At 53.0% G+C, this 21894-nt stretch overlaps 1 protein-coding gene and 1 pseudogene across 1 annotated transcript; one reads left to right on the forward strand and one right to left on the reverse strand.

Annotated features, from left to right (window-relative positions):
- Positions 1-92: 92 nt before the first annotated feature.
- On the reverse strand, positions 93-6290 carry LOC136456877 (probable 3-deoxy-D-manno-octulosonic acid transferase, mitochondrial; annotated as a pseudogene).
- Positions 6291-16224: 9934 nt separating this feature from the next.
- Positions 16225-16527, forward strand: LOC136461182 (uncharacterized). Its single transcript, XM_066460589.1, has one exon. It carries the CDS (start codon positions 16225-16227, stop codon positions 16525-16527), a length of 303 nt encoding a protein of 100 aa, XP_066316686.1.
- The last annotated feature ends 5367 nt before the right edge of the window (positions 16528-21894 follow it).

The following is a 21894-nucleotide window of genomic DNA, read 5'->3' on the forward strand; positions in this document are numbered from 1 at the left end:
CTCGCGGGCATGCCAATGGCAATAGGAGCGTGCGGCGGGAAGGGGCGAGTAGCTGACTTGTAGCAGCTGGGGAGTGGTGGGAGAACGGCATGGGAGCTCTCGTTTTGGGCCTCCTGGTGGTGTCGGGTTGGGTCTTCTTGGCTCAAACTTCTCCAGCACCACAGCTCAAAAATCACCCGCGGCAGCGCTGCTATGCCTTGCCCAGTGCGGAGTGCGCCGAACGACTTGGAGACCGGAGACTTCAGAATACGAGAATACAATAAACATAATAGATTAAGAACCTACAAAAACAAGCAGCACTCTACCTTCAACGATAGGGAAGAGAGGCAGAGAGCTGCTTCCAGGAAGGCGATGCGTGCGTCAATACCTATTTTTCAAAGACCTCCATCTCCATGCCACCTTTCAAGAAAAAGAAGACATCCCTGCCAGTACTCCACAGCCAAAAAATCAGCCTGATCGGAACAGCTTGCTGCAGCAGCAAGCCTCAGCCGGCACAGCCATTTGAAAAGGGCAGCCGAGCAGGAAGACACGGACAAAATGCCACGCCTTCACTGATCAAAGATATTTAACGCAACGCACGCGAGAAGACACAGACAAAATAGTCTCTCCTTCACGCGCATAACAGCAAACACAGGATTTGATATAAATTTAGTTATATTTGATATTAATTGACTCCTCATCAAATGCATTCTTTTGGTACACAAAGCGAGTACTTCTTTACCACGTGTGCACTGTTGAACGAGGTGGGGAAGAAGAGCTACCTGGCTAGCACCTCATATCTATTTGCAAATTGCAGTCCAACCTATGTCATACATTCGTTGTGTCCTTTTCTCATTCCCCCCTTTCCTTTCCCCAAAACTGTACTTTGCCAAGATAGAAAAGGATATCAATCTCACATATCACGCCTGAAAAATCATATGCATTTAACAGTTCACATCTAACACTAAAATTGACATGGTCCTTGAAATTCCTGGAGCCTTGAATGTGCAAATTTTACAAAGGAAAAGGCACTCCAAATGATCATCTGCTGACTGGCACTAGGGAATGACAAAATATATCACATCCATGCCACAAGGAAGGATGACAGATATCCCAGAGGATCTTTTTATGGAATATTAAATTTCCGGCAGGAGCAAGGCAAGCAGATGATGTGGACATACGTTCTTTCATGTGAGCTTAGTGTCCTTTAATTTGAGATTCGTGTCCTTTGTCACCAGTCACCAGTCACCAGGTCGCCAGCATGCCACAATCACCGGTGTCAGTCTCCCTGTGCATTTCCACTCCTCCAACAGCCCCTGCAATAAATCAGCAGCTGTTAATGTGCCGTGAAAGCTTATGATCAGATTATCAGGGAAATTTTGGTTTCATGAGCGTACCACGGAGATTACAAGAAGAGGCCTCCACTAAGTCAATTGTTCCACGTATCTGTTTGGAAGTCAATGGCGAACCTGCTGACTAAATTCCATACACAGTTCACAACTCCATCTGACATAATGGAAAATGCATTTTTTGCAGCTCTTTGACGTGCTCCTAGAGTGCTGGCATCACCAAGCAGTTCTTTTAGTGTTTGCAGAAGTTCGAATTCTCCTGACACCTGAATGAAAAAAGAACACTCTGTGAAAGAATTTTCAGGCCCAATTCCCTCTGTTAAACATCAATTTTATCATGCCCAACTAATTTCAGCAAGCAGTAGGAAAAGAGGCAAGTCTAGAACCCAAAAAAAAATCACTCATCATACGACCGACCTTGACTGATTACTTTTATGGAGAAGCAACTGAGCTAGTGATCAAATTTACTATGCAATGGTGTGCTAGTCACAGAATGGTGTTTTGTTTAGGTAGCAAAATAGCTGAAAAATAATTTTGTGACTTTGTCACCTGCTTGACAGCTAAAGGATTTATTTGCCACATTTCAACCAGCATATGGTAGAAGTGTCCAACATGGGGTCCTGCATGCCAGAGTTCACTTTGTGAACAACAAATATTGTGACTTTTCACAAAGAAATGCCAAACATAAGTATGTCAATACCATTGACTCACCAGTCATAACAGCACAACCAGCTGCAGCAGCCTCAGAAATATTATGGACAGCTAAGCCAGATAGAAACGAACCGCCAATAACTGCAACTGGAGTGACCCTATAAAGCATTCTTAATTCCCCTGTTTTTCATGGTATTTTACGCTGTTAGCTAATACTCCCTCCGTCTTGGAATGATAAGTGTATTTTATACAAGGAAAGGCAATTTTACAAATTTTGACCAACAATTATTCAAAATAGATGCAACTTTAGGACATAAAACTAGCATTGCATCAATAGATTTTGTATTCAAAGTGCCTTTGAGAATTGAGATGATGGTGATTCTGTTGAGGTCACTACTCGTTCCTCTCAGGAAGTAACCGTGGGAGATGGGAGGACGTGGCTTGGGGTCTCGGCGGCGAGCGTGCGACGCCGTCCTGAAGGCCGGCGTCGAACACTGAGCGGCAAGGGGTTAGGAGCAGAAGAGGTTAATCCAATCTCCAGCTTACCCCTTTTATTATTCCATCTGTTTAGGCTATATAGCCGAGTGTTCCATACTTTTCTAACTGACTAACAAACTCAACTGACTAACAAACGTGAATCTGAGATCCTAAACTCAAGGCACTGCTGGAGCCCGTGGCCGTGACCCCCATGCAGCCGCATGTCGTCGCTTGGCCGTTTAGCCACGGCTCCGCTTGCGGCGCTGGTAGACGCGGCCCACCATAACAGATTCTTTCGCAAATGACGACATGTTCTAATAAGAGAAATTAAGGGTCCAAATCTATTTTGCATGACTTTTTCTTGATCAAAATATGCCTATTATTTCGGTATGGAGGGAGGAGTTGAAACATGGTATACACAATTTGTGCAGCAATACATCAACTTTCAGAAGGAGATGATCACAAACCTAAAGTATCGACCATGTATACCCTAGTGCTTGAAGCCACCACTTCCCTAGTTGACCTCAGCACAAAATTGACCTTTTGTTTCTTTAGTGACTGCAACAACATACACAAAGATGTGTTCAGATATATTATACTATCATAACGAATAGCATCTCATACCAGAACAAAGTTGGAATCCTAAATTAAAATGCTTAATCTCTTCACGCTGAAGAAATTCAAATTTTAAACAGTGAAGTCAGTCACCAGTAACTTACCTTTGTGTGTTCAATTATTTTGACTTGAGTATCCAACAAGATATGATACTATAAATACTGGTAACAAACAAGTATTAAAGATTTAAAAGGGGTAAGAAATGCACCATTATCATACCAAGGAAATATTCTTGCAGTCCTCAGGATGTCTTGGCACAAGAATTAGTAGTAGAGTGGGATACATCTTGACTAACTCATCATGAACGCGGAGGATGACTGAAAAAATAAAGTAAGAAAATCGAGATGGCTTGTGAAAAACTGAAAACCATTTCCTTCATGTTGAGAACGCGAGAATAATAAGTCAGCAATGTAATTCCTCCATGTCACTCCACATTGAAAATGTAAAAATGATGAATAAACAACTGAGATATAATTTCACAAAAGCTACTCCATTTTTCCTGATCAGAGTATGAACAGAAATACAAAAAATGAGGCAGAATAATGATATGACAGACGATCATTCATAAGAAACTACATGAATATTGGTCACGGCAAAAAATAAAACTACATGAATGAAACTATGGCAGAGGTGATTCTCTAAAACAAAGACAATTTTAGTATTACGTTATTAAGCTTGAGGATATAGAAGCATCCACTGACACAGTACTCCTGTATATTTTGAACAAATAGTCCATCAGTATGACAATTTACATGTATACGGCATTTAACTACCTTAAGTAAATGTAAGTCAAACTTTCAATCCTGGTCAGTATGTAACAACATTATATATCTGTCATTCAAAGTATTTTTCTTGGTATAATATTCTAACAGCATTTTCAGCAATTAATTGAAGGGCGGGCCTGGTGCAAGCGGTAAAGTCTTACCACCTGTGACCGGAAGGTCCTGGGTTCGAGTCGCGGTCTCCTCGCATTGCACAGGCGAGGGTAAGGCTTGCCATTGACACCCTTCCCCAGACCCCGCACAGAGCGGGAGCTCTCTGCACTGGGTACACCCATTTTCAGCAATTAATTGTTGCAGGAGGTGGAAATCGAAGTTGTTCAGTTGTTCTAGGATAACTCGAAGAAGTCAACAAAGTTAGGGATAGGAGTAACCATTATTATGAAAATGTGAAATGCTAGCAGTTTTTTGTACAGCTTACTGGAAGTGAAGTGATATAATACATTGTATTAGTCCAGGAATCAGCAAAAGGTTCAGCTCCTGAGTTCTTACCTTCTTCTTCACCTCTGTGAATAGAAGCAGCCATCCAGAGGGGCCTATTGCTAAACTGCTGTTGCAGATCTTTTATTTCATTGACCTGATTCTCCCCGGCATTAACATCTCCGACAGCTATGTGAATTACATGAATCCTCTAATAAATCATTTGACTTGTAAACCTGGTTATCTTTCAAGCTCCCAAGACAACCTTTGAAACTAAATCACTTATAGGATCACTTAAAATCTATTCTCAGGAAGGACTAGACAAAACTTGAGTATACCATATTTTAAATCTCCAGCAAAATGTATGATCCCTGGTTGTGTATGTAGCAGCTGAAAACGAACAGCCTGAATAGTACTCTGCAACGATAAGAAATGAATGATGGCAGCAGTAATAGATGTACATAAAAATAAGGTCAGCATTACCATGGGTACTTACCAATGGGACAACAAGTGATAGTTTAGAGAGCATCAGAGCAATTAATGGGGACCCTAGAGGCATCGACCAGTGGTTGAAAGATATCAATGATATGCGAGCATTTAAAAGAGCCACTGCAATCTGCAGATAAGTAGGCAATTCATAACAAATAAGTAACTACAGCTTACAGCATGAATGTGTGATGCAGAAACTACGAATAGTACAGACAAAAGTTCTGCTCTTGCAGTATGAAAAACTAAAGAGAAGGATGAACACTAGGAACTAGAAAATAAGCATTATCATGAACAGTGATCTCATGCTCCAGAATTATGAGAAAGCCACTTACCCCTTTTGCTGCTGCAGACGTAATGAGGTTTGGCCAGAGTTCACTTTCCAGAAGAAGTATCAAACTTGGCTTCCAGTATCCAATAAAACTGTCTATTGCATTAGGACAGTCAAGAGGAGCAAACTACACGCATAAAAAAATGAGGTTGGAAGGGAGAAATAAACAAAGCATGCAAAAATTGCGCATGAAGCTGCTTCCAATGTACATTTCCGAAATCCTTAAGGCAGCCCGTCCCAGCATCTGAACATACTACACTTTCCCTCCCAATTTGTACTCAAAGTTTACTATTACAACCTAATAGCTGCAGTTAGGTAAATACCCTGTAACCTTCTTAGGGCAATAATCCTGTGAAATTGAAGTGATAGTGCAACTGTATTGTATCAATGTATGATTATCTCATTAAACAGAAGTACTCGAGCATGAAGAAGCATCAACAAATGACCAAAGCCAGACCAATTCGAATTATCAAATAGTAGTTACGAAGAAAACACACTGTTCATCCTCACTAAACTAAATCCAGCACAGCCACAAGGGTCTGAAGCTACGCGAGCAATCTGCAGACGCACCTGATATATGACACCATCAGGAAGTAGATCCTTGATAACTTCGCTGCATACAAGCCAAATAGCAGTATTTAGGCGACGACAACTCAATATACGGATTTTGAAAATGGCACACGCGGTTGAGAACGGGAGCTTACAACGAGGAGAGAGTGGTGGTGGTGACTGGTGAGTAGCACGGGGAGGCCGGGATGGAGGCGGACGCAGTGGCGGACAACGGGGAGCGCGGCCATTCCCTCCCCGAGGGATACGGCATGAAACCACACGAGCGGAGAGCCCGGCCGAGGCCGCGCCGCAGACGGCCGGCCTAGCCGCTCCGGCCACCGCGTCGGGTGCTCCAGCCCTTGCAGTCGCCGCCACAATAGCACCGCCGGCGCCGCCGCGCGGCTCGCTGCCCTGTACAGCTCGTATAACGCCCATCCCCCGCGCGACGCCGGCGACGCCGCGCGGGCCGACAGCATCGAGAGTTCGAGAGTGATCGAGTAGCCCCGTTTGGCAGGGCTCCGGCGGCCAGGCTCGCCCACACTCTCTCTCCCACACTCTCGATGCCGCCGGCAGCCCCGTTCGGTAGGGCTCCGGTTTGCACACTTGTCCGCCGCTCAGGGGCCGACAGGGGAACGAGCTTCTCCGGCTCCGCCTCCGTCTGTGAGAGAGGAAAGGATGAGAAGGAAAAACGATTCTAATGAACAGTATATGGTGTCGGTCGCTCAGGGGCCGACAGGCTGGAGCCTGGCCAAACAGGGCTTAGCGTTGTTTTGGCGGCGGAGATGACGGAGGCCACTTCCGGGGACATAACTTTTTTTTTGCCATCCTTAGCAACAACACTCCTGTCATTTTTATACAGCACCTGCACATTTACCATCATAAACAGTAATACTTCTAATTTTTTACCATTTTTACTGAGGTGGCATGCCACACAGTCAGTCAGCCTGGCAGAGCCTCTCCTCCCGCTGCTTCTTCTCTCTCCCTTCACTCGCTGACATGTGGGCCCCACCAGTCAGGCCGGAGAAGGGGCGAGCATGCATGCGGGAGGGGGACCATGTTCCTGTGGGCGCTCTTCCTGGTGGCCATGACGACCACATACCTGAGCGTTCACTCCTTCGTCGCCACCTCCTCCCGCTACTTTGCCGCATCCTGGGGCGAGCTGTAGTGGGAGTGCTAGATCTGAGCGTCGGCGTCGCCGCAATGGCCTCCCGGGTCCGCAAAGGGCGCCGCCGACATCGTGGGGGCGTCCTCCTCCTTCGTCTATGGACTCAACGACCGTGTCCCCCCGTGCTCACGCACCACGGCGAGGCTCCGACTCCGACTCTGGCTCCAGCCACGGCTGTGTCCGCCTCGCACCCAGTGGTCGGCCTCCTCCGGGGCCCCCACCATCGTTGCCCTGGCGCCCTAGGCCCACGCGTCCCCAGGCCGACCCCGCACGCGGACGTGCCCTGCTTCGGCCGACCCTGCGAGGAGACTGCGCCCACAAGCAGCTTGGGCATGGGTGCGGTCGCTGTTAGAGAGAGTAGGGAGCGGGTCAGCGTCGAGGCATGTCCACGGCGCGAGGGCCTGCGTAGAGGCGACGGCGAGCATGTCGGGGCATGTCCACCTAACTATTGGGGCCCACATGTCAGCGAGTGGAGGGAGAGACAAGCAGCAGCGGGAGGAAAGACGCTACCACGCTGGCTGACTATGTGGCATGCCACATCAGCAAAAATGATAAAAAATTAAGAGATTTACTGTTTACGATGGCAAATATGTAGGTGCCCATATAAAACTAGCAAACGAAGGAGTGTCATCCGTTGTCAGTGTTTCGTACAAGCACCGGCAAGTAGATTTATAGTAATGCGTGTTAGGCTCGGATGGTGCGCTAAAGGACACAAGATTTATACTGGTTCGGACTGAATGTCCCTACGTCTAGTTTGTTGCTGCTCGTGTTATTAACACCGAAAACGGTTCGTAGTAGGGGGTACAAATGATCAAGAGAGGGACTGATCCCAAGTCTCTGATAGAAGGGTCGAAAGGGGGCCAAGAGCTTGGTAGCAGCTTGACTGTGTGTGTTATGTGTTGTGTCGTCAAAAGTCGGTCCCTCTGTTGAAGGAAGCGCATCCCCTTTTATAGATGAAAGGGACGGCTTTACAAGCGCGAGAGCTAGGATGTGTACTCTACCTAGCCTTGTGGCTCACGTCTACCCAACCTAGTTACCCATTCTGATGGGTGCGAAAGGATGATAAGCGCCTATAATAATGTCGATACCTCTGTAGAATGTCAGGATGATTACAGAATACTGCCCTACGCAGGGTATGGGCTGTGGTACAGTGGTTTTGACTTATGAGCCTCGCCCAGCCTTGCTCTGCACGTCTTTTGGTTCCTATGAGTCTCTGTCGGAGGGACAAGGGGTCGGGGTCCGGAGTAGCGCCGTGGGCATGGTCTTCCGATTTGGTGGACCCGAGGGGTCAGGAAGCGGGCGCCACTCCCTTGGGTCCATAACATGGTGACGGTATATCCGTCATTCGTGGAGATTGCAAATCCTTTTCTGGAGCGTAGTGGTTGTCGTATATCTTTGTCGGGTTCCATGTCTCAGAGCTGAAGGCGGCGCCTACAACTCTACAGGGTGAGGAGCACGTACTTGCAATACTTTTTAGGCTCTACGGCGCCTGGAAGGGTCTAAAGCATCCGTCCCGTCGTTCCCTAGCAGTACCTTTCCTGTCGGGGCATAGGGTATGGTCCTTGAAGCCGTGGTTGACCCGAACATCTCATCTTACCCTGTACCCATCATCATGAGGGAACGAGGAGAAGTTGTCAGGTAAGATAAAACCGGTCTTTAGACATCGAGCGGGGTGAGGTTCGTCCTCGGTCGTCGGGCGAGGCAGAGACCAGTCCTTATCCCTTGAGTGAGACCGAGCCTGCCCCTCGAGGGTCAGGCGAGGCGGAGACTAGCCTTTAGCCCTCGGGCGAGGCGGAGCTGTCCCAAAGGCATCGAGCGAGACGGAGACTAGCCCTTAGCCCTCGGGTGAGGCTGAGCTGTCCCAAAGGCGTCGGGCGAGGCGGAGACTAGCCCTTAGCCCTTGGGTGAGGCAAGGCCAGCCCAAAGGCGTCGGGCGAGACAAAGACTAGCCCTTAGCCCTCGGGCGAGGCGGAGCTGTCCCAAAAGCATCGGGCGAGGCAGAACCAAACTCCTGTCATTCGGGCAAGGAACGTAGTGGCGCCCTTATCCATCCAAAAGTTTTTAACGTTTGATGGTTATTGATTCCACCTTCTGGGGTACCTCGGTATTAGGTCTCCAACAGTAGCCCCCCGAGCCTCCGGGTGATTGGATAGAATTGCCTAGGGGTGTTTTTGATTTCATCGGAGTTACTTTGCTAGAGGGTGCACGCGAGCGCACCCAATGGGTGTAGCCCCCGAGTCCCCGGGTGATTCGAATAGAGTTGCCTGAGGGGTAGTATCAGACCCTTCACGGGTAAGGCTAAAAGACTTGGTTTTTCATCAACTGGGTATTTTTAAGGGAATCGTGGTATTCCGTTCGTGGGAATTTCATTCAGTGTCGACCCGGCTAGGACCCTACTGCGGATCGAGGCCCTGGTGGTCTGTGGGCCTATCCCTCGTTGGGATGGCCCTCTGGCTCTAGGAACCTAGGTGGGTCGACCTCCGATCATTTATGGGCCCAGACGGGTTTAGTGAAGAGATTTTTCTGGTCCACGTCCCCTCTGTGGGAAAAGAGTCCAGTTGCTTCAGGAAAGCGAATCGCCCGGCGTGATTTTGGTGGGAGAGGATAGGGATCGTGGGTGCGTGTCCCACGACATGACATGATGGTGCGCGTGGCTAGCCCGGAGATCGAGGCAGACGGTTGCCCTTCTCGCATCCGTCGCCACTATAAAACCTCGGGGTTCGCCCCCAAGGTTCCATATTTTGCTTCCTCGCCTTCGCATCCGCAGCTTTTGTCGCCAGTCGCCCTAGCTTCCCATACCAAAATCACCGCCGCTGTTAGGTTTGCATCTACGTTTACCGCCGCCGTCGAGCTCGCGTCCGCATTGCCGCCCTCGTTTGAGCTCACACCCATCTTTCCCCCGACGTTTTAATGGAGCTGTGGGGCAGATCCAGCATTACTTCTCGGCATTTGGAGGGCCTCGTCCACCGTGGCCTCCTCCGCCCGCTGTCCGCCGTCGGGGAGTGGCTGTTGCCTAGTGATGAGAGCGAGCCTGCGCCGCCCGAAGGGTACGTCGTGTCTTTTGCCATCTTTCATGAGCGGGGTTTTACCGTACCTGTGCTTAGATTTCTTCAGGGGTTGTTGGATTATTACCAAGTAGAGCCGCAGCATCTTACCCCCAATGGTGTCCAACATATGGCGGCGTTTGTTGCCCTATGTGAGGGTTTCCTAGGGATCGATCCCCACTTTGATTTGTGGAGGCATTTTTTCACCGTTAGTTTGTCGAAGAGAAAGATTGGGGGGAAGGATGTGAGCGTGCCGATGGGATGTGCCAGCAATCATCTATGCCACACCCAGTCAAGGGACTACCCGCTGATGCGTCTATCATCCTCAAATAAGGGGTGGCACTCGCAGTGGTTTTATATCAGGGACGACCTGAGCGCCACATTGCCGAAGTACTCTGGGCGCCTCATCGACGAGGCTCTAGAGTCGTGGCAGTAGGGCTATCCGAATTCAGAGAAGAAACACCTTGCCGACCTTCTTGCCACCATTCACGCTCTGAAGGCCCGGGGCATGAAGGGGTCGGGAATCATTGGTGCCTATCATGCAAGAAGGGTGGCGCCACTAATGGCGCGCGCACTTCCCCTGTACCGGATGGTTCCTGGAGAGTCGTTCGAAGGAACGGTGCTCGTTGATGAGGCGCTTGCTCCTTCTAAAGTGGCACAACGTATTAGGGAGGCGATGGAGCCTACGAAGGACACCTCCGGCTCCACCCTTGAACCTGTGTATCTGGTGCCAGGACACCCCCCAATGCGACCAGAACCCGGGTTCCTTGAATTTGTAAGCTTTCCTTCCCCGTACCCTCCTTTTTTATTGAATTTTTGATCCTTTAATACCAACCTTGGGATGGCAGGACCAGCCGAGGAGGCTATTCTTCAAGGACTGCCCAGTCCCACTACTGAAGGATTAGGTCGTGGCTGTGGTGAATCGTGTCGCGGCCGAGTGGGAAAAGAGGACAAGGGAGCAAAAGAAAGCTGAGGAGCGGCGGAAGCAGGAAGCACAGGACCGAGGAGAGGATGTAAGCAGTGATGACGACGATGATGACAGCGATGATGATGGTGATGATGAAGTTGATGAGGTTGCTGCCGGTGTGGATTGGGGCATCCTAGAGGACGAGGGCACGCTGACCAATGTCCCCTCGTCTATGTAGGAACCCCCCTCGTCCCACGTGGAGGGAAGTGAGTCCACAAGGATGGAGGAGGTTGGAGTCGAGGAGTCTACCGTTTCGCACGGGGTGCTGGCAGAGGATCGGTGGGTGGCTGGATCCGAGGAGGCCCCTGAGGTGCCAATGGAGGAGGGGGGCCTATTGCCATGTGTCATGAGAGGATGGAGGTGAGTGGATCCGCCACCCAGCCTGAGGTGTTGACCGAAAGGGGTGCCTCTGCAGCCGTGCCCTCAAAAACTAGGAAGATAAGCTCCCCTGCCAGGAGCAGGGGACTGGTTCAAAGTGGTCCCGTCCTAATGAGTTGGGGCAGGGGTCTAGGGGTTCATCCCTAAAGCGCTCCTGTCGGCCGAAGGCATCAGGGTAAGCCACTGACTCCCCTGTTTTTCTTTTATTTTGTTTTTCTGTTTTGACTTTATGCCTTTTTCTTTTGTGTAGACTTTTGTGGATGAGCCGTGTTCTAGGGATGGTGCCCAAGAAGAGCCTTGCCCGTCAGGCAGGATGGGGGCCATCGCTCGACGCTGCTCCTATTTTGGGCAGGAGTGGCGACGAGGCTACGGCAGCGTTGGTCGACTTGACGGCAGCCATGGCCGTACCCGTGCCCTTGGTGGCCACCAAGCAGGCAGGATCTTCCGCAGTGGGTGTGGCACCACTGGCTAAGGGTCATGTATCGCCGGTGGAGGTGGTCATGACTGCGCCAAGCCAGGATCAGCTGGGCATAGCCATGGTGGTGCTCGAGGGCGTAGTACAGTCTGCGCCACTAGGGGCCCAGGCGGATCCACCTGTGGCGCTCGAAGCGACCCGATGGAGGAGGATCCGACCGAAGGGTCCTCGGGCGTTGTGGCAGTGGTGCGGAGGACCAAGAGGGGGTCTCCCTTGGCCCCTTTATCGAGAGGTAGCCCCCCCCCCGCGTGGGGTGAGCCACCGCTTCAGTGGATGGATGCTCAGGACCCAACTGTCGGGTACCTTAGAATGGGGTACCCCAAGCAAAACATCAAATGGGTCGCTAAAGTCCCATCTAAAAAAATAAAAGCTAGAAGGTAAGTCGTGGGCCCCTCATCCGCCATGATCGAGCCCACTAGGCCCTCCCCCTCCTCGCCTCGAGCCTTGAGCAGGAGGTCTCGGCATCTCGACGCAAACTCCGCTTCGTGCGAGGCTCCCCAGGGAAGGCCTCGGCAGGGAACACCGTCTTCGCCTCGCCCGAGGCCCTCCATAGAAGGCCTCAGCAGGAGGCGTGTTCTCCGTATCGCGTGAGGCCTCTCGCGCGAGGCCTCGGCAAGGAGCCTGATCTCCATCTCGCGCGAGGCCTCATTCTCCGTATCGCGCGAGGCCGGCTCGTCCGCAGTCCATCGCCCCCTGCCTCAACCGATCCTCCCGACAGCGCGTCATGTCTCATTAATGCTTCAACCACTCCCACAATCTCAGCCAGACGGTGGCTTAACGCCACAGAATGGCCGACGCGACCCGAGGTCGCATCAGCGCCATACCGGCTGGGACAGGGCACGGTGGGGATTACCGGCCACTGTGTCCTAACACTGTGTCCACGATCAGCGCCATACCGGCTGGGACAGGGTACGACAGGGATTATCGGCCACTGTGTCCTAACGATGTACCCATGATCATCCAAGGCCTTAGCACTGTACACTAGGGCCTCGGTGATCTTGGGGTTCATGCCTGCTGAGACCCCCCCACCGCAGTGCAAGCCTCGGCACCGACCAAGTCTCGGCCTCGCGTACAATCCCTCCACAGTGGCTTGCACATTCGCCGCCGCGTCCACTCCGAGGCATTCCCAGGGCTCCCACGACGCACAGGATATGATGGGACGACCACGCCGCCCCAGTACTCCAAGGACGGACCACTCCGACGACCACGCTGCCACAGGAACAGGCCATAGGGTTCGGACATGCCGCCCCTGTTGGAATGACACCGCATAGTAATACATGTATTGTCCTTGTCCTCCCTTCAACTATAAAAGGAGAAGACTCGGGCCACTTAGAGGGGGGAGAACACCTTGTAACACACACACGCACACATTCCCGCCGCTTGAGAGCAATGTCTCAGACGGCCCACATGACACCTTGTCGAGACCTGGGACTAGTTTCCTCTTTCCCTTAGCTTGTAACCCCCTACTACGAGCACTTCGGTGTAAGGAATACAAGTTCGATCTCTCAGACTGGACATAGGGTACCGATTGCCCGAACCAGTATAAATCTTGTGTCTCTTTGCATCACCATTCGGGATTGGGAGTATGCAGAACAAATTCACTAGTCGGTTGAGGACCCCCCGGTCCAAAACACCGACAGTTGGCGCGCCAGGTAGGGGCCTCTGCATGTCAGTTTCATCATCCCAGTAGGTGCCGGATGGTAGACCCCGTACGACCATTGCGTCTTAGTACCGTGGTTTGGTTCGGGAGCCTAGAGTTCATGTCTCTAGGGCATGAGTACGACATGGTACTCCTCACTCCTCGAGCCCCACCGTCCGACGATGAAGTTACGTACCGGCAGCCCAGGCGTAGGCAACGCCCGGGCGGCCGCTCTCGCTGCGCTCGCCAGGCATGACGTGAGCAAGGCCACCCCGATGCTACGCAAACCCGAGGCGGCACGCCACTCCCCACCGATATCCTACGACCAGCTATTGGTACGGGGTCCCTGGCTAGGGACCTGTCTGGCCTGAGCTTGGACAAAAGAAAATCGCCGGTGGCTCGAGGCGATGCCCAGTTGTCAAGCTCCGCTCCCCCACTCCCTGAAGAACCGACCCTGGCAGAGCAGAATCTAGCAACGACACCATCCCCATACCCCTTTGGGTTGAGAAATGCCACCGCTTCTTACGCCTACGCATACGCTGCCGCTCACGAGGATCCCTCAGAGCGCTACCAGCGCTTCGGTCTCGACCTAAGCGCCCACACCGACTCCTTAGATGAGGACGCAGCATGGCCCGGAGTGGATTTCTCTGGGCTCCACGACTCTAGGGCTTTGTGCCAGTTCTTGGCCGCAAGCGACTACTGCTTTGGTTACTCTGACTCCGACGACGAAGGCACTTACGATCCCACTCGTGAGTGTTTCCACGTTGGGCTCGGGATGCCGAGGGCAGGCGAAGAGGACGAGGCGGCAGGTAGCCGCTCCCCACTTTGCCCAGGGGCGGGCGCCGCCACGCCCCCACGCATTGCCCTGCCGGTCGTACGAAATGAGAACGTTGCTCTTGCACGACCTCAGCGCCCAGACCTAGAGCAGCTCCGAGAGCTCTAGGCCAAGGTCGAACAAGACCAACTCCTTCTGCAGCAGCTTCGAGACACTCTCGAACAAGAACAGCGAGGCCACGGCGAAGGCGGGGGAGCCCGACGGAGGACCCGCGATGTGCATCACCGCATCCACGATGACGAAGGGAGTGAGCAACCCCTAGTCTTTAATCGCGCTAGCTAGAATGTCGCGGCTATGGCAATGCTGGTCCGCGCAATGCCCGAGCCTTCTACCATGGAGGGGCGGCGGGTCCACGGCGAGCTCTGCGATCTCCTAGAGACCGCTGCGGTTCGGCAGGCCGAGAGTTCTGCCTCTCGACGGCACGGGGGTGCCTCGAACCTGCCCACGGCACCGCCTCGGCAGGAGAGGGAAGCCCTGGCTCACCCCAAGCCCGACCGAGCGCCAATAGCCCACAGGGTCCCCATGCTTCTGAACCGCCTCGGCAATCGACGCGAGGTGCAGGGAGACCATGAGGTGGTCAGCAGGCAACGACACCACGACAACGAGGGGCCTGCTCAGGGCTACCACCCACATCGGGGCGGTCGCTACAATAGTGGGGAGGACTGCAGTCCTTCCCCTAAACCGCTAGGCCCTCGGGTCTTCAGCAGGGCCATCCGCGCTGCTCTTTTTCCCACCCGGTTCCGGCAGCCGGCCAATCTCACAAGGTACAGCGGCGAGACCAACCCGGAGCTCTGGCTTGCCGATTACCGCCTGGCCTGCCAGCTAGGTGGCACAGACGATGACCTGCTCATCATCCACAATCTCTCCTTGCTCCTGTCGGACTCAGCGCGAGCCTGGCTCGAGCACCTTCCTCCCTCGCAAATCCACGACTGGCGCGACCTAGTTAGGATCTTCGTCGGGAACTTCTAGGGTACATACGTGTGCCCTGGGAACTCCTAGGACCTTAAGAACTATCGCCAGAAGCCGGACGAGTCTCTCCGAGACTTCATCCGGTGCTTCTCCAAACAGTGCACCGAGTTGGCCAGCGTCGGCGATTCAGAGATCATCCAAGCTTTCCTCTCCAGCACCACTTGTCGGGACTTGGTCTGAGAGTTAGGTCAAAATGTGCCACGCTCTGCTGCCGCGCTTCTCGACATCGCCACCAGCTTCGCCTTGGGTGAAGAGGCTGTCGAAGCCATCTTCCCCGACACCGACACCAAGGGTAAGCGGAGGGACGAGGCCCCCAAGGCCTCAGCCTCCCACCTCCCTAAGAGAAAGAAAAAGGGGCGCCTGGGGAAGCAGGAGGTCCTGGAGGCTGATCTGGTCGTAGCCGTCGAATGCAAGAACCCCTGAGGCTTCAAAGGCCCTAGGCCCTTCGACGACATGCTCAAGAAACCCTGCCCTTACCACTAGGGCCCGGTCAAGCACGCTCTTGAGGATTGCACCATGCTGCGGCGTTACTATGCCAAGCTCGGGCTCCCCAACGACGACGCTAAGCAGAAGGGCGCCGGTGGTCGGGACGAAGACAAGGACGACGGGTTCCTCGAGGTACGCAATGCCTTCATGATCTTCGGTGGGCGCTCTGCCTACCTTACGGTGCGGCAGCGCAAGAGGGAACGCCGAGAGGTCTTCTCGGTCAAGGTGGCCACCCCCCAGTACCTCGACTGGTCTCGAGAGGCGATCACCTTCGATCGAGATGACCACCCTAACCATATTCTGAACCCCGGGCAGTACCCACTGGTCGTCGACCCGATCATTGGCAACACCCAACTCTCCAAAGTGTTGATGGACGGAGGCAACGGCCTCAACATCCTCTACGCCAACACCCTAGAGCTCTTGGAGATCAACCGGTCGAGGCTCCAAGGCGACATCGCACCCTTCCATGGCATCGTGCTAGGGAAGCGCACGCGACCCCTCGGGCGCATCGACCTTCTTGTTTGCTTCGGCACCCCCTCCAACTACCGCAAGGAAGTCCTCACCTTTGAGGTAGTCGGGTTCGGGGGAGCCTACCACGCCATCCTGGGGCGGCCGTGCTACGCCAAGTTCATGGCAGTGCCCAACTATACCTACCTCAAGCTCAAAATGCTAGGCCCTAGCAGTGTCATCATGGTCGAGTCCACGTACGAACATGTGTACGACTGTGACATCGAATGCATCGAGTACGTCGAGGCTCTTGCAGAGGCCAAGACCCTCATCGCCCACCTCGACCAACTAAGTGGCGAGGTACCTGACTCCAAGCGTCGCGCAGGGGCGTTCGAGCCCGCGGAAACCACCAAACTCATCCCGATCGACCCCACCTGCCCCGACAACCGAGCGCTAAGGATCAGCGCCTCCCTTGACATCAAATAGGAAGCCGTGCTCGTCGACTTTCTCCGCGCGAATGCTAACATATTCGCATGGAGTCCCTTGGACATGCCGGGCATACCAAGGGAGGTCGCCGAGCATGCCCTGGACATCCGGGCCAGATCTAGACCCATGAGACAACGCCTGCGCCGCTTCGACGAGGAAAAGCGCAGGGCCATCAGTGAGGAGATATAGAAACTCTTAGCGGCCAGGTTCATCAAGGAAGTGTCCCACCCAGAGTGGTTGGCTAACCCCGTGTTGGTCAAGAAGAAAAATGGGAAATGGAGAATGTGTGTAGACTACACCGGTTTGAACAAAGCCTGTCCAAAGTTCCCCTTCCCATTACCTCGAATCGATCAAATCGTTGACTCCACCGCAGGGTGTGAGACCCTGTCTTTCCTCGATGCATATTCTGGTTACCATCAGATCAAGATGAAAGAGTCCGACTAGCTCGTGACTTCTTTCATCACACCATTCGGCATGTACTGCTACGTCACGATGCCCTTCGGCCTCAGAAACGCAGGTGCCACATACCAACGATGCATGACCCAGGTCTTTGGTGACAACATTGGGCGGACCATCGAGGCCTACGTAGACGACATCATAGTTAAGACCAGGAAGGCCGAGGGTCTCGTCGATGACTTAAGGATAACCTTCAAATGCCTTAGGGAGAAGGGCATCAAGCTCAATCCTGAGAAGTGTGTGTTCGGGGTCCCCCGAGGCATGCTCTTAGGATTCATAGTCTTGGAACGCGGCATTAAAGCCAACCCAGAGAAGGTCTCGGCCATAACCAGCATGGGACCAATCAGAGACCTCAAGGGAGTGCAAAGGGTCATGGGATGCCTTGCGGCCCTAAGCCGCTTCATCTCACGCCTCGGTGAAAAAGGCTTGCCTCTGTACCGACTCTTGAGAAAGTCCGAGCGTTTTTCTTGGACCCCCGAGGCCGAGGAAGCCCTCGATAGACTCAAGAGGCTGCTCACCAATCCTCCCGTCCTGATACCCCCGGCCATGGATGAGGCCCTCTTACTCTACGTCGCCGCAACGACCCAAGTGGTCAGCGCCGCCGTAGTGGTAGAGAGACAGGAAGAAGGGCATACTCTGCCCACCCAATGACCCGTTTATTTCATCAGTGAGGTGCTCTCCGAGACCAAAGCACGCTACCCCCACATCCAAAAGCTGGTCTATGCCGTAGTCCTAGCCCGGCGCAAACTGCGCCACTACTCCGAGTCACACCCGGTGACTGTGGTATCATCCTTCCCCCTAGGCGAGATAGTTCATAACTAAGGATGAAAATGGTTGAACTCAGTCGAAAAACTTCTCAACCGTTTTCTATTTTTACATTTGAAATACGAAAGCGAAAGCGAAAGCGGACAAGCCGGACACGAAAACGAACACGAACTTACGGAATATCTAGAATTTCGAAAATGAACCAATTCGAACGGAATTATGTCGAACACGGTCGGTATGCAAAAATTCAATACGAAATACCGACCCACAGTGCATAGCATTAAACAAGTGCATGACCAAATACATAACAAGTTTACAACTAACAAGTGCATGATCTAGTTCAAGTGCATAGCATTAAACAAGTGCACGACCAAATACATAATAAGAGAGATGAGGCTGGGCGCCATCTATAAGAGAGGGCAGCTAGCCACCGGTAGAAAGAACACAGCTGCGTGGTGAGCAGCCTGTAATTGGGCTGTATGACCTGTGCAGTTGGCCAAATTCGGTTTAAATCGAATTTTGAATTCAGAATATTTCAAATTAAAAGTAGAAAAGTAGAAAATGGTCGAAAAAATGTGTAAACCGTTTTCTACTTTTACATTCGAAATACGAAACATCTCAAATGCGAAAGCGAAAACGGTAAAGTCGGACAAGAAAATGCGGATTCGGTCGGATTAAATATAGAAAATGATGCGGTTCGGTTCGGGATATTTCCATTCCGTTTTCATCCTTATTCATAACCGAGAGGCCTCGGGTAGGATAGCCAAGTGGGCTGTCGAGCTTATGGGGGAAACCTTGACCTTTGCGCCTCGAAAAGCAATCAAGGCTCAGGTCTTGGCCGATTTCGTAGCTGAATGGATAGATATCCAACTATCGCCTGCTCAAATTCAGATGGAATGCTGGACCCTGTACTTTGATGGATCCCTGATGAAGACCGGGGCAGGCGCGGGCCTGCTCTTCATTTCGCCCCTTGGAGTACACATGCGCTATATGGTGCGGCTCCACTTCACCGCCTCCAACAATGTGGCTGAATACGAGGCCCTCATCAATGGCTTGCAAGTCGCCATCAAGCTTGGGGCACGGCTCCTCGACATCCGAGGTGACTCGTGGCTTGCCATAGATCAAGTGATGAAGGAGTCAAACTACCTCGACCCCAAAATGGAGGCTTACTGCAAGATGGTACAACGCCTAGAAGACAAGTTCGACGGTCTCGAACTAAATCACGTCGTGCAGAAATACAATGAGGCCGCCGACGAGCTAGCAAAGATGGCCTCGGCGCGAGCTCCGGTCCCCCCGAACGTCTTCGCCAGGGACCTCCACAAACCTTCCATCGGCTGCACCTCGTCAACAGAGGAGGGCCCACCTGTGGAGCCCATGGTGAAGCCCAACGCCCCCTCTGCTGCCGAGACCCCCTCGATCGAGCCCGAGGTCATGGAGGTCAACACCGAGCCTCTACAGATGGATCAGGACGTGGATTGGCGGGTCCCGTTCCTCGGTTGGCTTGATCAGGGGGATCTCCCTAACGATAGGACCGAAGCGCGATGGCTCGCACGCTGAGCCAAGACCTACGCCCTCTACAATGGCGAATTATACAGGTGAAGTCCCTCAGGTGTCCTCCAACGTTGTATCAGTGCCAAGGCGGGCCAGGCCCTGCTTTGGGACTTACATGCAGGCGCCTGCGGGCACCATGTGGCGCCTCGGACGCTCGTAGGGAACGCTTTCCACCAAGGGTTCTACTGGCCGACGGCGGTCGCCGACGCTACAAAGCTAGTACGCTCCTGCGAAGGATGCCAGTACTACGCTCGGCAGACACATCTCCCGGCCCTGGCCCTACAAACCATCCCCATCACATGGCCGTTTGCCATGTGGGGGCTCGACATGGTTGGGCCTCTGCAAAAGGCCCCCGAGGGCTACACCCATCTACTGGTATCAATCGATAAGTTCTCCAAATGGATCGAGGCTCGTCCGATCAATCAAATCAAATCCGAGCAGGCGGTGCTGTTCTTCACTGATATTATCCACAGGTTTAGGGTTCCCAACACCATCATCACCGACAACGGCACGTAGTTCACCGGCAAAAAGTTCCTGACGTTCTGCGACGACCACCACATCCGTGTGGCCTGGTCGGCCGTAGGACACCCAAGGACCAACGGCCAAGTAGAGCATGCCAACGGCATGATCCTACAAGGCCTCAAGCCAAGGATTCACAACCAGTTGAAAAAGTTTGGCAAGAAATGGCTCGCCGAACTCCCGTCGGTCATCTGGAGCCTGAGGAATACTCCAAGCCAAGCCACGGGATTCACGCCTTTCTTCCTAGTCTATGGGGCCGAGGCCATCCTCCCCACTGACCTGGAATATGGTTCCCCGAGGCTGCAAGCCTATAACGAGTAAAGTAACCACACCACCCGAGAGGACGCCCTTGATCAGCTGGAGGAAGCCTGAGACGTCGCGCTACTACACTCGGCCAAGTACCAATAGAGCCTGTGGCGCTATCAGGCCCGACGCGTCCGAGGCTAAGACTTGAAGGTAGGCGACCTGGTGTTGAGGCTAGCACAGAGCAACATGGGTCGCCACAAGCTGACCCCGCCATGGGAAGGACCGTACATCATCGCCCAAGTACTGAAGCCCAGGACCTACAAGCTGGCCAACGAGAAGGGTGAAATCTTCACCAACGCTTGGAACATAGAACAGCTACGTCGCTTTTATCCCTAAATTTCCAAGCATTGTATATGTCATTTCCCGAAATAATACAATTAACACGACAAGGGAGACTCGGCTCTGCCTTGGCAGAACCAAGCCTCCCTCAGGGGCTAGATGGGGGACTCCCCCTAGGTCCCACGCACTATTCTTTAGTTGTTTTTCTCAAAAATTCCTACGCCAAGACTCTAGCAAGCTCTGACGAATCGTTTGTAAAGACTCCTTGGACCAAGGTCTGTTTCCTAAGCAAGAGGCCGATAGAGTCGCGAGACGGCCTATGCCCCTAGGCTACGGCACTCCCTCACTACCTCTCGCTCAAGGGATGGCTTAGGCCCCAAAGGGGTATTTTGCAAAACAAAAACTGATCAGAAGCAATAGCGGACAAAGGCTCGGAAGCATGAGAAAAACAACTAAGAAATACAAATACTTCAGAAACAAGGGCCTCGATGGCCACAAACGTTATGATACAAAAATAACCCCTGTTCTATCTTTACATAGCCCTCGGGGCCTAGATTAAGGCTCGGGGCCTTCAGCACCGGCAGATGGTAGGGGAGGAACCACCTCCTCTTTGAAGAGCGTCGCCAGCGCCGTGCCAGGGCCCTTCGCCGCCTCCATCAGCTTCGCGACCGCCACGTTGGCCTCCTCGTCATCATCAGGCAGAACATAGCCATCACTAATGGCCGGGAGGTCAACACCAAGGTAGTGAGAGGAGATGATGGCCATCGCCCGCTTGACACCCATGTGCAGCGCCCCTCGGAGTCGCTCGCGCACCTGGCTGCTCAGCGCAATCAAGCGACTCCTAAGGGAGCTACCTGCCTGAACCCCCTCGACCTCCAAGGCCTCGCAGGCGGAAAGGGCGGCGCATTTCAGCGCCTCATGCTCCTCGATCTCGGTGTTGAGCACTGTCTGCACTGCGCTGGAAGCCTCGGCGGCCCAAGCAAACTCCGCCTTAGACTCTGCACCGTGGAAAATGAAATGAGGTCGAGCTAGAGAAAAAACAACCCAAGTTAAGGACGGAAGCCCACGAAACTCACCCTTGGCCTTCTGCTCCCAGCATCGGGTCTCGGCCGCCGCCCTGGAAGCTTCACTCCCCAGCTCTGCGTCATACAAAGAAGTTAGGGAGCGAACATAAGGAGAAGGAAACGAAACGGGGGGACTGGAACTCACCCTCGACCGTCCCCCTCAAAACTATAGCCTCGATTTGCGAGGCCTCAACCGAAGCAAGGGCCTCATCCAAAGCGCCTTTGGTTAGCTGGTGCGCACTCTCCTCTGCCCCCAGCTGCTCGGCGAGGGCCTTGCCCGAGGCTGTCGCTTCTTTAGCCCGGGATCTGAAGGCATCCCGATCACTGATGGCATGGGTAAGCTCCTCCTCCAGCTCCTTGATCCGCGCCGCCAAGTGGGCAAGCTGTGTCTGAGCTGTGGCCGCCTCAACCCTCGCGTCAGCACAAC

This window comes from Miscanthus floridulus, chromosome 6 (assembly GCF_019320115.1).
Source record: "Miscanthus floridulus cultivar M001 chromosome 6, ASM1932011v1, whole genome shotgun sequence".
NCBI lineage: Eukaryota > Viridiplantae > Streptophyta > Magnoliopsida > Poales > Poaceae > Miscanthus > Miscanthus floridulus.

Excerpts from the sequence above, each read along its gene's own strand:
- LOC136461182 (XM_066460589.1), top strand. The coding sequence starts at position 16,225 with ATGGCAGTGCCCAACTATACCTACCTCAAGCTCAAAATGCTAGGCCCT.